The sequence below is a fragment of the Pollachius pollachius genome, assembly GCF_949987615.1.
Source record: "Pollachius pollachius genome assembly, chromosome: 8".
NCBI lineage: Eukaryota > Metazoa > Chordata > Actinopteri > Gadiformes > Gadidae > Pollachius > Pollachius pollachius.
Window position 1 is genome coordinate 23,878,195 of NC_136941.1, and position 18,721 is coordinate 23,896,915.

An 18,721-nucleotide genomic window follows, 5' to 3' on the forward strand; every position below is an offset into this window, starting at 1 on the left:
CTGTGCAACATACAGATTAATGCCCCACAAGGCTTATTTTTCAAATATATCTTTTCATCGATTTTTTACATTAAAAAAAATAATTAACGTATTATGCTCCTTGACCTTTTGACCTCAAGTTGTCAAACCAACTGTATAACACAAATAATAACAACCCCCATGTGCCACAAGGCTTACTTTTCAAATACATATTTTCGGCATTTTTTCACAATTAAAATTAAGAAATAAATGTATTATGCTCCTTTACCTTTTAACCTCAAGTTGTCAAACCAACTGTATAACACAGATAATAATAACCCCCATGTGCCATGGCACTGTGTCTTATGTTAAGACACAATGGAAAAGGTATGTGACATAATGAAAATAACATGTGTGACTGCATTATTGTGTTCACTAAAAAATATTTTGAGTCAATACAAACTTTTTAATGCTTTAAATGGAGTAAAAAAATAAATTATATTTTTCTATCTATAGGCACCAGGACACAAGGACATTAAGAAGACGGAACGAAAACAAAATGTAGAGTTACGATAGAGATCGACAACAACAACTTGAGGTCAAAAGTCAAGGAGCATAATAACTTTATCAACATATGTTTCCGAAAAGTACTACACTTAAGATTTCACGATTACTGACAAGATCCGCCTTGCAAGCAGTTCTACATGAGAGGCGAAAATTTACTGTTTCAACTTGGCATATTCCATACTACCCACATACTGAAAAGCTGAAAAAGTAAGCCTTGTGACACATGGGGGTTATTATTATCTGTGTTATACAGTTGGTTTGACAACTTGAAGTCAAAAGGTCAAGGACCATAATAAGTTAATTATTTTTTTTTTGTAAAAAATCGATGAAAATATATATTTGAAAATTAAGCCTTGTGGCACATGGGGGACATTAATCTGTATGTTGCACAGTTGGTTTGACATCATTCACTCAAATGGTTGAAGTGCATAATAGGTTTGTATTTTGAATGTTAAATGAATGTTGAATATTAATCTACCGGTGCGAAGAAGCATGAGAGACGCGGTAAAGTAGAAGAGTAGAAGAGATGAAAATACAATTGATAATAATGGATACCAATTCCAGACACATAATTATTTGAATATAAATGAATTCCTTTATTGCTGGATAGTAAGCACGTAAAATACACCATAAGAAAAGAAAATGCCAACTTCACATTTAAGAAAGACTGGGGGCAGTTAATTTCAACATCAACATAAATTTAGCCTCTATTTTTTCACATGTGAATTGGAATTCAAGTGGCCTAAAATATTCCCGGTGGCCAAGTCCGACCTAAGTGATTCTCACTGTTGGCGATAACCTGATTGAAATCAATACGACAAGAACGCATGGATCAAAGAGCGCTTGTTTTAGTCAATCTTCGGAAAATTGTAGTTTCACACTAGAGACGCTAGAGGTCAGCAATACCCGCCGTCGCGCAATGACGTCGGTTGGGAAAAGTGGAGTCGAATTCATTTTAAACAGTGCTGTCTTTTCCTATGTTCGAAAGGAAGCACCTTTTCATCTCTCCTTGACCCGATGAAGTTTTCCTCAAAGGTTAAGGAAAGGAGGTATAAAGGTTAGGAGATTTGACTATTCGTAGAGGCCCCAGGTCTTCAGCAGATTATGTTCTAACAGTTTTTCCAGAAGATGGCAGTGTTTGACCACTGATGTGGATTCTTATTGCCCCACCCCAATCAACAGAGAGACACATTTCAGCACTGATAAATGAAATAGAATCTACAATTTACACTACTGTGAACAATGCTTGCTTGTGTTTGTGTGGTTGTGTGTGTGTGTGGGTGTGTGTGTGTGTGTGCGTGCGTGTCTGCTCGCATATAAGGTGACTCCAATACATTGTACATTGAGATGTTACTTTATGAATAGATTGCTCACTTCAAAGTGTGCATGTATGAGCATGTATGTGTGTTCATATGTGTATGTGTTTAGAGGAGAGCGCGAGAACGATAGATAGAGAGTGTGTGTAGAGTGAGATAGATCACCATAGCTTTGTTCTGGCATTATGCAGCACACCTTGCTATTGTCTTGTTGGTGCCAGTTTCCCCTCATCAGAGCATCACAAACAACAACAACTGCACCAGTGCAACACAACTACGTCACGTCATTCCATTGCACAACTACATCGTATATAATCTCTTCCGTTACATTCAGAAGGATTGTCGTGAAGGGTTACTCACCAATGGACATATATGTCCATAAAGCACGGGTTGTCCAGCCAGGAGAGGGAAAACTTTGATGTGATCCGATCTGACATCCAGAAGCCTTAAAGATACATCACCCTGTCCCAAGCTTCCCCTTGGGGCAACATCATCTTGTCTTCCAAAGTCTACTTTAACCGACAACTAAACTATACTTACAATTCTATAATGAAGTCTGTATGGTCAAATTACAGTTTGTTCTTCAATAGTGCTGGTTGGATCGGACTAAAGCAAACACTTACAAAAGTGTGACTTACAAAAGTAGTTATTTTTTTAATTAATTTTCATTTAAGGCAGTCCAATACAAAGCATTTCACGACTCACCATATGACAACAATCATGTACATTAAAAACCCGTTCAGAAAAAACACAAAAAAACTAAACAAAAGCAACCATGCACATTAGAAACCCAGATATATAAATAACTTATTCAAAAAGGGAATAAAAAAAACTAAAAACAAACCATTGAACATGCTTGTTGGCATCAGTTGTCACTTCTGCAGAGTGACAGGTCATCATGACAACACGTGTTTGAAGAACAGGTTTTTTTGCGAGGCACAGGAGAAGAAATAAAAGAAGAACAAGAAATAGCAATCAGTCCACTGAGCTTGCTGCCATGTTGGGCTCAAACATACATACAATCCAGATGGGCTGCTCACTATTACTACAGATGTCAGCACTGCACTATAAAAACACCTCTCATCGTTAGGTTGTTCAAAACAGGGATGCAGACACATTTTATATACTACTTCAAGAACAGGGTTTCTTTTGGATGTGGATCCTTTCGCTATAGTGACATATAAAGGAGGGTTTATGGTTTATAATTGAAAACAAAAAAACAAACCTAAAAACTGAAAATATTTTACAGTTATATGCATAAAAGTATTATATTAAAAGCATTGGAGAATCAATACATGCACACACACACACACACACACACACACACACACACACACACACACACACACACACACACACACACACACACACACACACACACTTCAAAGTTAGGTCCTTACACACATATTTCCTCTGATATTTCCTTCCATTTCAAACAACCCACTACACAACACAAACAAGTTCAAGCAAATTGTAGTTCATTCTAAATTGGATTTGTTTATTACATTCCCATATAAGATAAAAAAGATCTTGACCACTGCAGCGGCTTGGATTCCATAACGCCTCGGCTATAGGCGGTGTTTAGCTATGCTACATCATGACTGTTGGTAGAGAACACATCACCCCTCACCTCCTCATTTCATTCAACGTGGGCCTGGTTCAGAGGTTGATTACAGCATCACACACATTCAATAAATGGATCTGAAGAACAACCCAACAGGATGTTGTAATGTGGCATGCATTTGACCATAACAGCCATTCTTCTGTGAACATTTTAGCTACAGTGTGTGTGTCCCATGTGCTTATCCTTTGTGCTTGTTGACAGATCTCAAAATTAAAAAAATATTAAGCTATGCGGATAATAATAGGCCTGCTTATTATTTAGTGTTTTTAATATGGTTCAGGCCTTCTGAGGATGATAAAATATATGAATGATAAAGTGGAATTAAACAGTTGATGTTAAAAAATGTTTTGCAATTTATCTATCTGTGTGCGATTCGGTCCAAGCCACACATTTAAAATGTTTGTTACAACATAAAAAAATCATCTTTCTTCCATGCCACTGTGGATAACATTCAACAATAAATATTGGATTATGGGGAATTTAATTATTATATATTATACAACATGCTTTTAGAACCATTTACTGAATAGTGACATGAGTTCAGATTTCATGACATGAATGCTTGATTAACAAGCGTACAAAGAGAACAAACTACAGACCTTTTCATCTCTCATAATTTATGTGAATATGAAAATAACTTTGACATTTACAATTCCAGTAGGGATTACCCCAAAAAATCACATTACTAAGCCACATCAATGACTGACAAGCAAGGCTTGAGTCAAAGTTCAAATTAGGGTGCATTTGTCCTGATACACTTATAGAACAGCCAAAGACAGGCACAAGTTTTGAATTACAACATGACCTTTTGAACGATCCTTTGTCAAATTTGACATGAAACAGTCACTGGCCTCATTGTTAATCTAAAAGGCTTCAAGTTCTCCAAAAAAACATTTCCAGTGTCTCATCTGGAAGAAATGGAGAATTCACAAAATTCGTTACAAACTAAAAAAAAGTAACAATTTCTTCGCTTCAACTTAGGTGGAAATACGACTTAAATTGTTCCTTGCATGTCAATTCCTGTACCAACAACAGCCACCCCCTGTTCTTCCGGAGTGTAACCACAGGGCGGGGCTAGGTCAGATCTGCGTGTGGTGGTGTGTGTTCCCGGGCCCTGTGTACGGGGGGGGTGCGGGGTTGGGTTTTATCCCTCTGCTCTTCATGTAGGAGATGAACTGGTCAGGGATCTCCGCGAGCACGTCTTTAGCGAGCCGCGCCATGCTCAGCACATGGTTGCCCGTCCGGTCCATGTAATCACGGAAGGGGACGAACTGCAAGGCAGAGGCGTGCCATGTTAGTGATACCAATGCTAACTCTCACATGTTAGTGATACCAATCTTAACACTCACATGTTAGTGATACCAATGCTAACCCTTACATGTTAGTGATACCAATCTTAACCCTCACATGTTAGTGATACCAATGCTAACCCTCACATGTTAGTGATACCAATCTTAACCCTCACATGTTAGTGATACCAATCTTAACCCTCACATGTTAGTGATACCAATGCTAACCCTCACATGTTAGTGATACCAATGCTAACCCTCACATGTTAGTGATACCAATGCTAACCCTCACATGTTAGTGATACCAATGCTAACCCTCACATGTTAGTGATACCAATGCTAACCCTCACATGTTAGTGATACCAATGCTAACCCTCACATGTTAGTGATACCAATGCTAACCCTCACATGTTAGTGATACCAATGCTAACCCTCACATGTTAGTGATACCAATGCTAACCCTCACATGTTAGTGATACCAATCTTAACCCTCACATGTTAGTGATACCAATCTTAACCCTCACATGTCAGTGATACCAATGCTAACCCTCACATGTTAGTGATACCAATGCTAACACTCACATGTTAGTGATACCAATGCTAACCCTCAAATGTTAGTGATACCAATGCTAACCCTCACATGTTAGTGATACCAATGCTAACCCTCACATGTTAGTGATACTAATGCTAACCCTCACATGTTAGTGATACCAATGCTAACCCTCACATGTTAGTGATACCAATGCTAACCCTCACATGTTAGTGATACCAATGCTAACCCTCACATGTTAGTGATACTAATGCTAACCCTGACATGTTATTGATACCAATGGTAACCCTCACATGTTAGTGATACCAATGCTAACCCTCACATGTAGTGATACCAATGCTAACCCTCACATGTTAGTGATACTAATGCTAACCCTCACATGTTATTGATACCAATGCTAACCCTCACATGTTAGTGATACCAATGCTAACCCTCACATGTTATTGATACCAATGCTAACCCTCACATGTTAGTGATACCAATGCTAACCCTCACATGTTAGTGATACCAATGCTAACCCTCACATGTTAGTGATACTAATGCTAACCCTCACATGTTATTGATACCAATGGTAACCCTCACATGTTAGTGATACCAATGCTAACCCTCACATGTTAGTAATACCAATGCTAACCCTCACATGTTAGTGATACTAATTCTAACCCTCACATGTTATTGATACCAATGGTAACCCTCACATGTTAGTGATACCAATGTTAACCCTCACATTGTGTAATCAATAACTTCAACCTGGACTAGAAACACTGTAAGCTATTTACGTTATCAAAATAATTATCTAAGTATAACTTTTTTCAAGAAAAACAATTTGCCTATACCTGAGTCAAAGCAGCCAGGGTCATTTTTCTCTTTAAATAGTTATATTGTGGTCTAATTTTGCATCCCCTCACCGTGGGAAACCTCAGACTACAGTAACTGTTGATATTAATATATTGCATATAAAGCTGTATGCGTGGGAAAACTTAAGATATTGCAGGTTTAATACGATAAACCGCCACCATTCTCTTATCACAAAAATAATGGATGTAAGAGGGAAGGATAGTGTAGTGGTAGTGTAGTGGCCGAATGGTGCTGGGTTTGATAACCAGGATAGTGTAGTGGTAGTGTAGTGGCCGAATGGTGCTGGGATTGATAACCAGGATAGTGTAGTGGTAGTGTAGTGGCCGAATGGTGCTGGGATTGATAACCAGGATAGTGTAGTGGTAGTGTAGTGGCCGAATGGTGCTGGGTTTGATAACCAGGATATTGTAGTGGCCTAATGGTGCTGGGTTTGATAACCAGGATAGTGTAGTGGCCGAATGGTGCTGGGTTTGATAACCAGGATAGTGTAGTGGTAGTGTAGTGGCCGAATGGTGCTGGGATTGATAACCAGGATAGTGTAGTGGACGAATGGTGCTGGGTTTGATAACCAGGATAGTGTAGTGGTAGTGTAGTGGCCGAATGGTGCTGGGTTTGATAACCAGGATAGTGTAGTGGCCGAATGGTGCTGGGTTTGATAACCAGGATAGTGTAGTGGTAGTGTAGTGGCCGAATGGGGCTGATTTGATAACCAGGATAGTGTAGTGGTAGTGTAGTGGCCGAATGGTGCTGGGTTTGATAACCACGATAGTGTAGTGGCCAAATGGTGGTGGGTTTGATAACCAGGATAGTGTAGTGGCCGAATGGGGCTGATTTGATAACCATGGCCCACCTGTACGCATCCTTGAGCAAGAGCATGGCAGGTCAACAAGCTATGAGTTCTTCTTCTTTCCAGACATGACTAAATATGATCAAGGAGATGTTCTTTAAGTAGAAAAGTCTAATTCCTCATTAGGCTTTTTTTTTATTGATTTCTTTATTGTTTTGGCCAGGCTTATGGGTGGAACTATTTAAGCCAGGCTCACGTCGTTTGTCAGGGCACTTAATAGGAGAAGGTTAGATGCTAGTTTTGGCGCTAGCTATGACCATTATAGTTTCTACATGCTTGTAGCAACTATTATGTTGGAGTTATGTGTGTGTTCTAGTATCATCTATGTGTAATCTTCTGCAGCATTTTAAATAAAGACGTGGAAAGCTAGTTCAACACTTGCTCAACCACAATTAGAGCACAAGACCACAGTCCCCTGCGACATACATACTGACTTGCTAACGGGAATGGAATAAAGGTAATAACCAAAGGCTCAAGTCAAGTTACAATGAAAACAAAGATAGGCTGACGCTTCCAGTTCAGATTGCACCCTCTAATCAACCCCCCTGTGAGCTCACTCAGACCGTCACATATGGTCACTGGGAGGGAGTAAACACAACTGACATCATGAATATGCTTTAATATTGTGCGTTTCTCTTTCAAAGCGTACTAACTTTTGCTGTTACCATGGTTACAGCAATTTCAAGTTGAGCCTTGAGTTGGTGGAGTTGTTGGCGGAGGCGTAACAATTAATCATTGGTAAAGTCTGTTATATGTACCACAACAGGGAAAAACCCATCCACGGCAGCTATTGTTTTGTACTGCCTCTTCATTGATCACTTTGCATTGATACCTTACTACAGGCGGACAACTAGCCAAGAGTGGAAAGTGAAATGACTCAGCCATTTGTGCTCATTCTGAAACAGTAGCATTACTTCTGTTCAAAATGTTGGGTGAATTCTGTACTGGGGTCATAGTAAAGTGAACTTAAGGCGCACTTGTTCAAGACAGGCCTGGACACATCTCTGACATGACACCTTGGCAGAATATACCTGGATACAGTCTTTGGAAAAACAAATATTTAAATGTTCCACAGTGCTGCTTTAAGTAACAGAATACATGAATAAATGATAAGTGACCTTTAGCACTTTGCTGCAGAATTATTCTGTATGACAGGAGTTGTTGTGTTTATGTGTTTGTTTGTTTGTTAGTCACGGTTCTTTTAATCTGTGACAGGTGTGAAAGTGTAAATGATATGGTAAAACTAAAAGTCGGGATAAGATATGGGTGGGCAGTTCCACATTATGCTTACAGTCCCTGGATAAAACACTTAAGTTCCCTCTCTGTGTCGGCCTGTACCTGCTAAGTGAAGCTTGTCTATCAAACCGTATCAAGATATCAGTCAACAGAAGCAAAAGGAGGATGCAGTGCAATGACACACATACCTGAACGATGTCTCTCTCTGCCAGCTTCCCCCTGGACGAGATCCTGATGTCGTCCCCGTCCAGCTCAACCATCGCTGCAAACACACACACACACACACACGCGCACGCACGCACACACACACACACACACACACACATAAACACACACACACACACATAAACACACACACACATACGCACGCACGCACACACGCAGACACATAACCACACACACGCACGCACACACACGCACGCACGCACACACACACACACGCACGCACGCACACACATAAACACATGCACACACCCATATACGCACACACAAGCACGCACACACACAGACACACACACACATATACACACACACATACACACACACAAGCAAGCAAACCCACACACATATGTAAACACACAACCATGCACACACAAAGAAACACACACAGACTCAATATATACACGTACACAAAAAAAAACACGCACAGAGTTACACAAGCAGCATGAACTAAACAGTTGCTCTGGGAGTAATGAGAGGAGAGAGGTGGTGGGAGACTCCTTATCGCCGCTCTGGGAGTAATGAGAGGAGAGAGGTGACGTGGACTCCTTATCGCCGCTCTGGGAGTAATGAGAGGAGAGAGGTGACGTGGGAGACTCCTTATCGCATGTGTAATCCACTCGGGTCCCCGTCAAGGTGTCTTTGTAATTAAGACTCCACAGTTACTGGCTTTAAATGATAAACTCAGTAATTAACCTCAGCCACATCTTATACACTTATGTAGTCTGTTTCTACTATGCACTCTCTCATGCAGTGTACTGACCACACACAGCTTTCCAATCAGCTCTTAAATGATCACCCAGCCTTATCTATCTATAGGTGATCATTTAAGAAAGATACACATAGATATACATACCAGAGCCATATCTATATCTACATATCTACATATCTTGCTGTCTCTCTTATATATATATATATATATATCGCTATAACCTTAACCTTATCACTGTAACCTTATCCCTACATCAATGTTTATAGAGATAGATGAGGTAAATATATTATTTAAACATGGGTTTGTAAAGTTGCCAGTGTGTTCATATGTGTTATAAATGGTCGTAAACAAACAAAGAATGAATACAAATGAATGTGACTTGAATGATGAGGTCACTGTACCGTCAAACTCGGCCTGTCCAACGCCGACGATGATGATGGACATGGGCAGCTTGGCGCCCTATAGGGATGTAGAGATGCATCAGGTCAGGGTCTCGCTGAGGACCGCGAGGTGTGAACAGGTCAGGGTCTCAAACGGGACATGTGAACAGGTCAGGACCTCAGTGTGAACAGGTCAGGGTCTCTCTGAGACATGTGAACAGGTCAGGGTCTCTCTGACCGGGACATGTGAACAGGTCAGGACCTCAGTGTGAACAGGTCAGGGTCTCTCTGAGACATGTGAACAGGTCAGGGTCTCTCTGACCGGGACATGTGAACAGGTCAGGGTCTCTCTGAGACATGTGAACAGGTCAGGGTCTCACTGAGACATGTGAACAGGTCAGGGTCTCTCTGACCGGGACATGTGAACAGGTCAGGACCTCAGTGTGAACAGGTCAGGGTCTCTCTGAGACATGTGAACAGGTCAGGGTCTCTCTGACCGGGACATGTGAACAGGTCAGGGTCTCTCTGAGACATGTGAACAGGTCAGGGTCTCACTGAGACATGTGAACAGGTCAGGGTCTCTCTGACCGGGACATGTGAACAGGTCAGGGTCTCTCTGACCGGGACATGTGAACAGGTCAGGGTCTCTCTGACCGGGACATGTGAACAGATCAGGACCTCAGTGTGAACAGGTCAGGGTTTCTCTGACCGGGACATGTGAACAGGAAGTCTCAGGGGTTTATCCACTTGTGTCTCAGTGTCCTTTGTATGCTACAAAGGACACTGAGAAACATTTATCCAATACTCGGGAAAGTTTGACCTTAACACATAAAGGCCACTGTTTTCCGACAGCGTATTGCACACTTAGTTTGCTCACAAGATTGCAAAATGTTTTTCCCAGCTCTTTAACTCTCTTACTTGGCAATTACCGATGGATTTCCACACAGACAAGAAGAGAGAGAGAGAGAGAGAGAGAGAGCGAGACAGAGACAGAGAGAGAGAGAGAGAGAGAGAGAGAGAGAGAGTGAGAGAGAGAGAGAGAGAGAGAGAGAGAGGAGGCCTAAAGGACTAATGTTTTCCAAGCATGTTCTGCGGATACCAGCGTGTATCTCAGAAGCAGTTAAGGGAGGATGGTTATTAGAACTAGATCCAGGGGGGGGGAGGGGCTGTGACTCCTTAAACAGAGCCTGTATGTTGTTTGGCTCAAATGCTCCAACTGTTCCAGTTCCTCTTTTCACAGGTGCTTTATGGATGCTTGAAGTTAATCTCCTCCTTCACTCTTATCTGTAGATGACACCTGTGTTTGCTCACCAAGAGGCTGCCTCTGAGCCCGGTGGAGGTTGGGAGAGTCAACAATAGACAATGCAGTTCAACAGCAATCACAATAACGTGCCTGCGACGGCTATCACATGTTCTGCACATTTTATTCCACGAAATGTGCAGCCATTTCGGGAGAGCCTGGAGCATCATATGCATTTAACCATTCACCATCAATGCTGAGATATTTCCGAGCATATCTAGTATTTGAAGTATTTGAGATTTGTTGACTTTTTTTTAATCGAATACCAGCTGTAAGAAAACATTTGACATGCTTTGGGGGAATAATATGAAACATCTGGTGATGCGCTGGTTGTCTGGGACCGTGGCTCGTCGCCGCGCAGTGGGATGTGTGTATTGCCGTTTGTAAGCCGGGAGAGGGGGGGAGGCGGAGGATGGGCCGACATCAAACGCCACGGCAACCATCCCCTGGCGCCTCCCCCCGAGGCCCCTCCCAAGCCACTAAGTCACATGACATTGCAGTAGCTTTCATCACCACAAGCACTTCCTGCCTCGGAAATGTAAAAATAGGAAAAATAATACATACATCTTAAATACCAAATACAAATACATTATAATTAAACATACAAATTGTCTCATGATTAACATACTTGGCTTATAGAAGAATCAAACTGAGATAGATTTAAAAAAAAAACTGTAGGACAGCAAAAAAAAGTGGGACCCTTGGCAACAGCAGTTAGGCCTGAATAATGTATTACGACTACGAATTGCATCAGTACAATATAGGACAGCTGAAGAGAATAGGGCTCATTTCTAACTTGAGTGACACTGAGTCTGGCAGCATATTTAGCTGAATAAAATAAATACCATTCCATGAGAGAAGGGATATAACGTGTAACTGTTAAGCACTACCAGCTTGCTATGGGTCCATGTTTCTCCCTCGTTTTTGTCCACCAGGCAACCACAACACGACAAACCAGCCGGGCAGGCCCGTTTCTGCCGACAATCAGAGACAGCCCTCGGCTACTATTTCTATACACAGCCACTGTCACTGTCTGTCCTCCCACGCACAAACATGACAACACACACACACACACACACACACAGAAGCTTGAATGAGTGCATAAACTCTGCATTATATGTGAGTTTGCGTGTACGTCCGCATCGAGTCCTGCCTGTGTGTGACTACTGGCAATTCGCTTGAGTGTGTGTATCTGTGTGTGTGTGTGTGCACCACCTTAACCTCCATTTTTTTATCGAAGGCCTGTGGCATAACAGGGCAGGGGGGGGGGGGCAGTAATGTGATGAATAACAAAGTCTGACCAGAGATGGAAAACAACAATCACTAATGTTTTTAAGCTAAGACTGAGAGACATGGAGTACAAGGAGAGAGAGAGAGAGAGAGAGAGAGAGAGAGAGAGAGAGGTATTTTTTGTCGTCTGAGTAGAAGGGATTTTCATTGTGCTCATCCATGTCACTTATTTGTGTTAACTCATATTTGTGGTGTAGGCACTTGTTTGGTTTGTTTATACTTTGTTGCTGATTGTTGGACAAGGCCATTTAATCTCAAGTACACGTGGGTGTTATATTATGTCTGTTTTGTATCAGTTCATTTAATGAGTCGACAGGTGGATTTAAATTGCTGCCTTACATCTGATATAACTGATCATCTGACATTTGGAGGAGGACATGGAGGATAACTGTGTGTCCATTTAATGAGGGAACTGCGGTACAGGACCCAGGAGGAGCCTCATTCGGAAAAAATGTTTTAATTTTAATGAGGGCAAGGTCAGTAATGATCCTCTGTAAAAATAAATACTGACCGTATACAGGGCCTGTTGGATTGAATGACGGTAGCAAAGACGATGTGAATTGGACGTGTGTGGAACTACACTTTTATCTGACGGGATTGGTGTGAATTTGGGGTCACTATTATACTTTTACCTTTATCAATATTGTCTACACTTTCTCACTTCCTTTGACAAGTCCATGCAGGACCCGATGCACACATCAAACACGGTCATATTTGCTTACTTATGGACAACAACGTACGTTCGTCTACGTTGACTCTATATTTAGATGCTCTCTGAACAGCAGCCACATTTCACCGCACAGAGATCAGTAACTGTAACTCTCTTATCTAATCTCACAGCGCTCCCAAAGTGCGTGCACATGCATCACAGCAGCACACAAACACAAAAAAGCACCCACGTGTGTGTGTGCAAGTGGTTTTTTGTGTGTATGCAAAAAATGTGGGAAGACATACAACACAGCAGCAGGGAGCCACACATTTAAGAGCCCAGATGTTTTACTGCACCTCTTAACCCCCGCTCCTTCAGTTCCTCATAACAGACCGGACACAGCCTCTGTAAGCTGGCCTTCCTGAAAGACGTGAGGCAGCAGCGCTGGCTAGCTGTAGCGTAGCTAGCTGTAGCAGTAGCAGCCGGCCTTGCCAGCTGGGAGGAGGCGGGGTACAGGCAGGAGAGGGGGGGGGGGGGGGGAGGGGGCAGCCAGAGAGAAAGAGCAGCAGGCAAGATCTTAAAAGGAAGGTGTGGCTGTTCTAACGCTTTGATTAACAGTCGCAAATTCCCTTTAAATCCAGTCTGCTGGGAGTTCTGTGGCCCTGGCGCTCACGATGCAGGAACAGGCAACGGAACTCAAAAGGGCCGAGGAGAGGAGCGAGAAGCAAGACTGCAGCCGCTGGTTGGGGGGGAACGGGGTCAGAAGGGATTAGGGCTGAGAGAAAGCAGAAAATAAATAAAGTCACATTTATTTATAATCAATACCTTGGAGGGCTTTAAAACCCAAAGCCCCCCCGACTATTGTACAACCTGTTACCTGATTGACGTTACCATAGAAGACCATACCACTTTGAATCTAAGATGCAAAATACATCTGTGATTATGAATGGTATGACCAGGAAGAGAACGCTGCGTAGTGGGCCTAGTAGTAATGATGACATTGAGTAAGCCTATCTAATCTGCACACCAGCAACTCTAAATAAAGAAAACGCAAGCAGTTCTTACATTGACGATGGCCTCTTTGGTCTGAGCCATGTCAGAGATGACTCCGTCTGTGATGATGAGGAGAACAAAGTACTGAGAGCCGTCCTGCACCGCGGCGGCATACCTGGATAATACACACACACACACACACACACACACACACACACACACACACACACACACACACACACACACACACAAGACTGATCAGCTAAAACTTGTTCTGGAAAAGCAGATATTTGCGACACTTGGAAATGCATAATGGAGAGCATTGTTCCCACTCACGTATTCTCACCAAACCATCAGCCTCTTCAACCTATACTGTCAAGTCTCTCTCAAACATCCTTATATATTAGCATATATTCAATCACAGTCATTATGAAAGAAACTGTTGACTCTGGGGGGAAATAATAAAGCATAACAATATGTGTGAGTGGTGTGATTTACCGAAAAAAATGCTAGTCAGACTACTTCAAATTGTTCCCCAGTTTGTTTCATCTTTTCAGACGCTAAACATCCTCTCTCTCTCTCTCTCTCTCTCTCTCTCTCTCTCTCTCTCTCTCTCTCTCTCTCTCTCTCTCTCTATCACGTTTTAATCACCAAGGACCCCCGGCCAAATCAGATGGTAAATTCTTTCTTCAGGACAGTAAAAACAACAACACACAACAACCACATTTATAGTTAAGCCCCTCTCAACTATCAATGCTTGTGTGTTGAAGAGGAAGCCACTGTCTGTAGCCTCTCTCACATGCTGATTTCTACATAATATCTGTTGGTTTTTATCCATTAGATAAGGGCCGTTATATATAAGGATATTAGTATGCAACTGTAACCATATCTAATCTCATAACAAGTGTGGTAGATCCTATTTATTGTGCGCTTGAAACATGAAATTAAGTCTGGTCACTTTTGTCAGAAAAACAATTATTGTCAATTGAAGTGGAAGTGGTTCACTATGGTCAGATGTGGGGGCAATCATAATCAATGGGGTTGTTGTTTTAAAAACAGGCAGCTTAGAGTTCATCAATATGTGCGAGAGACACAGCAACTCATCAAGAGTCTGTAGATAAAACTCTATATAATTATGATTATACTTATAATGCTTAGTGAGAGGTTGAGAGGGTCATTTGTTAATCACTTTAACAACGCGCTCCCTTTATAGAGGGGGCGATCTAAAACCCGTCCGCAGCTTCAATACTGCAGTACGTGGATGTGAGCCTCTGCTCACGTCCACATCAATGCGTTCCATCACCTTGCAACATGATTGACAATGGGAGCAAAGTTTGTCGGCCCGTAGAGCTGCACAGTCTTCAGACTCTGGTGGTACGCCTCCAGGATGCCCTCGATGCCGTTACAGTACGGGTTCTCTATGTTCCCATTCTGCAGAAGAACCGCCAAACAAGTATCTCAGTAGGTCATCGTAGAGATTCAGGTAATTACATGGAAAAATAGGACACAAGGGGCTAATACATGCATCAATCCCAGGAAAACTGCTGCAGGAAATGTAATGCATGGATGGAATGATTCTCCTGCCTTCCTCAGTTCCAATTGTACAGGAAAATCAAAACCAGTGGTGAGCTTGAAAATATGCCCCTTGCTCCTTACTGCTCAGAATCCAACGAATCCCGACCCAAAGTGTATTTTTTTTCAGGGCCTGAAGCTTCTACTCACCAAGGGAAACTCATGCGAGACTCGCCCGTCAGGTGGCAATTTGGCTCCAAAGCCGAGAGCAGGGAACATCTTATCGCTGTCGTAGTCCTGGATGATCTCCCCCACCGCCCTCAGGGCCATGGCATAGGCGTTGAGCTGGTACGGGTTCATGTAGTGCAGCGATGTTGACTGGGATGGGTTCCCTGAAGGGATGGACGCTGGACTCATACATATGCATCTTGTATATATACGTTGTCAGTAACGTTAAATAGTCTGCCTGATAAGGTGTTTGACTGGAGTGTAAAGGTTCTGGGTTTGAAACCCAATGTCTACTATATATGATAAGAACAATAATAACAAATAATGTATCTAAAAATGAATTCACTGCAAGTTGCTTTGGATAAAGTTATCGGCTAAATGATGATAAAGACAGCTCCATTCCTAGGTTGAATGAACAAATAATAGCGTATATTTGATTTATGAATGATTTCTGGTTTAAAACATTTTTTCAAGAGAGATTGGGCATAGGTTTTAGTAAACAACAAGTCAATTTGATTTGAATTTAAGGATGACGTTGATAAATTGACAGAGAGGAATGGTGTTCCCTGTGAGTATTAATGGTGTTTGTTCTGAGGAGTTAAGTGTCATTTTTCTTAAGTGGATAATACATATTGTAAGTGTCCCAAAGGCCAAAACAATTAGCTTAAAGCACATAAGAAGAATATTTCCGTTACAGTTGATCAAGATGATACAAATGTTTTCCTTACTTTACTTTGCCTATTCAAATCAAATCAAACAATAAAATATCTTCTTTATTGGGCAGCTCAAAACAATATACTGTATATTTTGCTGATAACCTTACATTTCCACAGAGGAAACTCTATGATCTTAAACTCCAAAGAGCTCTCAAACATACTGCTGAGCCCTCTGCTCCACCTCTATGGTCATCCACCATCCTGTCTTCATCCCAACCCTGGGTTGACCTCTACTGGTAGGAGTTGGAAGACTACGAGTAGAGGGGTTGACCTCGACTGGTAGGGCTTGGAAGACTACGAGTAGAGGGGTTGACCTCGACTGGTAGGACTGGGAAGACTACGAGTAGAGGGGTTGACCTCGACTGGTAGGACTGGGAAGACTACGAGTAGAGGGGTTGACCTCGACTGGTAGGACTGGGAAGACTACGAGTAGAGGGGTTGACCTCGACTGGTAGGGCTTGGAAGACTACGAGTAGAGGGGTTGACCTCGACTGGTAGGACTGGGAAGACTACGAGTAGAGGGGTTGACCTCGACTGGTAGGGCTTGGAAGACTACGAGTAGAGGGGTTGACCTCGACTGGTAGGGCTTGGAAGACTACGAGTAGAGGGGTTGACCTCGACTGGTAGGGCTTGGAAGACTACGAGTAGAGGGGTTGACCTCGACTGGTAGGGCTTGGAAGACTACGAGTAGAGGGGTTGACCTCGACTGGTAGGTCTGGGAAGACTACGAGTAGAGGGGTTGACCTCGACTGGTAGGGCTTGGAAGACTACGAGTAGAGGGGTTGACCTCGACTGGTAGGACTGGGAAGACTACGAGTAGAGGGGTTGACCTCGACTGGTAGGACTGGGAAGACTACGAGTAGAGGGGTTGACCTCGACTGGTAGGACTGGGAAGACTACGAGTAGAGGGGTTGACCTCGACTGGTAGGACTGGGAAGACTACGAGTAGAGGGGTTGACCTCGACTGGTAGGGCTTGGAAGACTACGAGTAGAGGGGTTGACCTCGACTGGTAGGGCTTGGAAGACTACGAGTAGAGGGGTTGACCTCGACTGGTAGGGCTTGGAAGACTACGAGTAGAGGGGTTGACCTCGACTGGTAGGACTGGGAAGACTACGAGTAGAGGGGTTGACCTCGACTGGTAGGACTGGGAAGACTACGAGTAGAGGGGTTGACCTCGACTGGTAGGACTGGGAAGACTACGAGTAGAGGGGTTGACCTCGACTGGTAGGACTGGGAAGACTACGAGTAGAGGGGTTGACCTCGACTGGTAGGACTGGGAAGACTACGAGTAGAGGGGTTGACCTCGACTGGTAGGACTGGGAAGACTACGAGTAGAGGGGTTGACCTCGACTGGTAGGGCTTGGAAGATTACGAGTAGAGGGGTTGACCTCGACTGGTAGGACTGGGAAGACTACGAGTAGAGGGGTTGACCTAGACTGGTAGGACTGGGAAGACTACGAGTAGAGGGGTTGACCTAGACTGGTAGGACTGGGAAGACTACGAGTAGAGGGGTTGACCTCGACTGGTAGGACTGGGAAGACTACGAGTAGAGGGGTTGACCTCGACTGGTAGGGCTTGGAAGACTACGAGTAGAGGGGTTGACCTCGACTGGTAGGACTGGGAAGACTACGAGTAGAGGGGTTGACCTCGACTGGTAGGACTGGGAAGACTACGAGTAGAGGGGTTGACCTCGACTGGTAGGACTGGGAAGACTACGAGTAGAGGGGTTGACCTCGACTGGTAGGGCTTAGAAGACTACGAGTAGAGGGGTTGACCTCGACTGGTAGGGCTTGGAAGACTACGAGTAGAGGGGTTGACCTCGACTGGTAGGACTGGGAAGACTACGAGTAGAGGGGTTGACCTCGACTGGTAGGACTGGGAAGACTACGAGTAGAGGGGTTGACCTCGACTGGTAGGACTGGGAAGACTACGAGTAGAGGGGTTGACCTCGACTGGTAGGGCTTGGAAGACTACGAGTAGAGGGGTTGACCTCGACTGGTAGGGCTTGGAAGACTACGAGTAGAGGGGTTGACCTCGACTGGTAGGGCTTGGAAGACTACGAGTAGAGGGGTTGACCTCGACTGGTAGGGCTTGGAAGACTACGAGTAGAGGGGTTGACCTCGACTGGTAGGGCTTGGAAGACTACGAGTAGAGGGGTTGACCTCGACTGGTAGGGCTTGGAAGACTACGAGTAGAGGGGTTGACCTCGACTGGTAGGACTGGGAAGACTACGAGTAGAGGGGTTGACCTCGAATGGTAGGACTGGGAAGACTACGAGTAGAGGGGTTGACCTCGACTGGTAGGACTGGGAAGACTACGAGTAGAGGGGTTGACCTCGACTGGTAGGGCTTGGAAGACTACGAGTAGAGGGGTTGACCTCGACTGGTAGGGCTTGGAAGACTACGAGTAGAGGGGTTGACCTCGACTGGTAGGGCTTGGAAGACTACGAGTAGAGGGGTTGACCTCGACTGGTAGG

At 43.5% G+C, this 18,721-nt stretch overlaps 1 protein-coding gene across 1 annotated transcript in view; it reads right to left on the minus strand.

Annotated features, from left to right (window-relative positions):
- Positions 1 to 4,544: 4,544 nt before the first annotated feature.
- The window catches only part of LOC307078926 (copine-5), a gene marked incomplete at both ends in the record, with an annotated part of 120,678 nt that continues 106,501 nt past the window's right edge, over positions 4,545 to 18,721 (minus strand). The window contains 6 exons of the mRNA XM_079740961.1: positions 4,545 to 4,736; positions 8,434 to 8,507; positions 9,578 to 9,635; positions 13,861 to 13,963; positions 15,092 to 15,219; positions 15,511 to 15,692. Coding sequence (XP_079597087.1) covers positions 4,545 to 4,736; positions 8,434 to 8,507; positions 9,578 to 9,635; positions 13,861 to 13,963; positions 15,092 to 15,219; positions 15,511 to 15,692 — 737 coding nt within the window. The remainder of the gene's footprint in view (positions 4,737 to 8,433; positions 8,508 to 9,577; positions 9,636 to 13,860; positions 13,964 to 15,091; positions 15,220 to 15,510; positions 15,693 to 18,721) is intronic.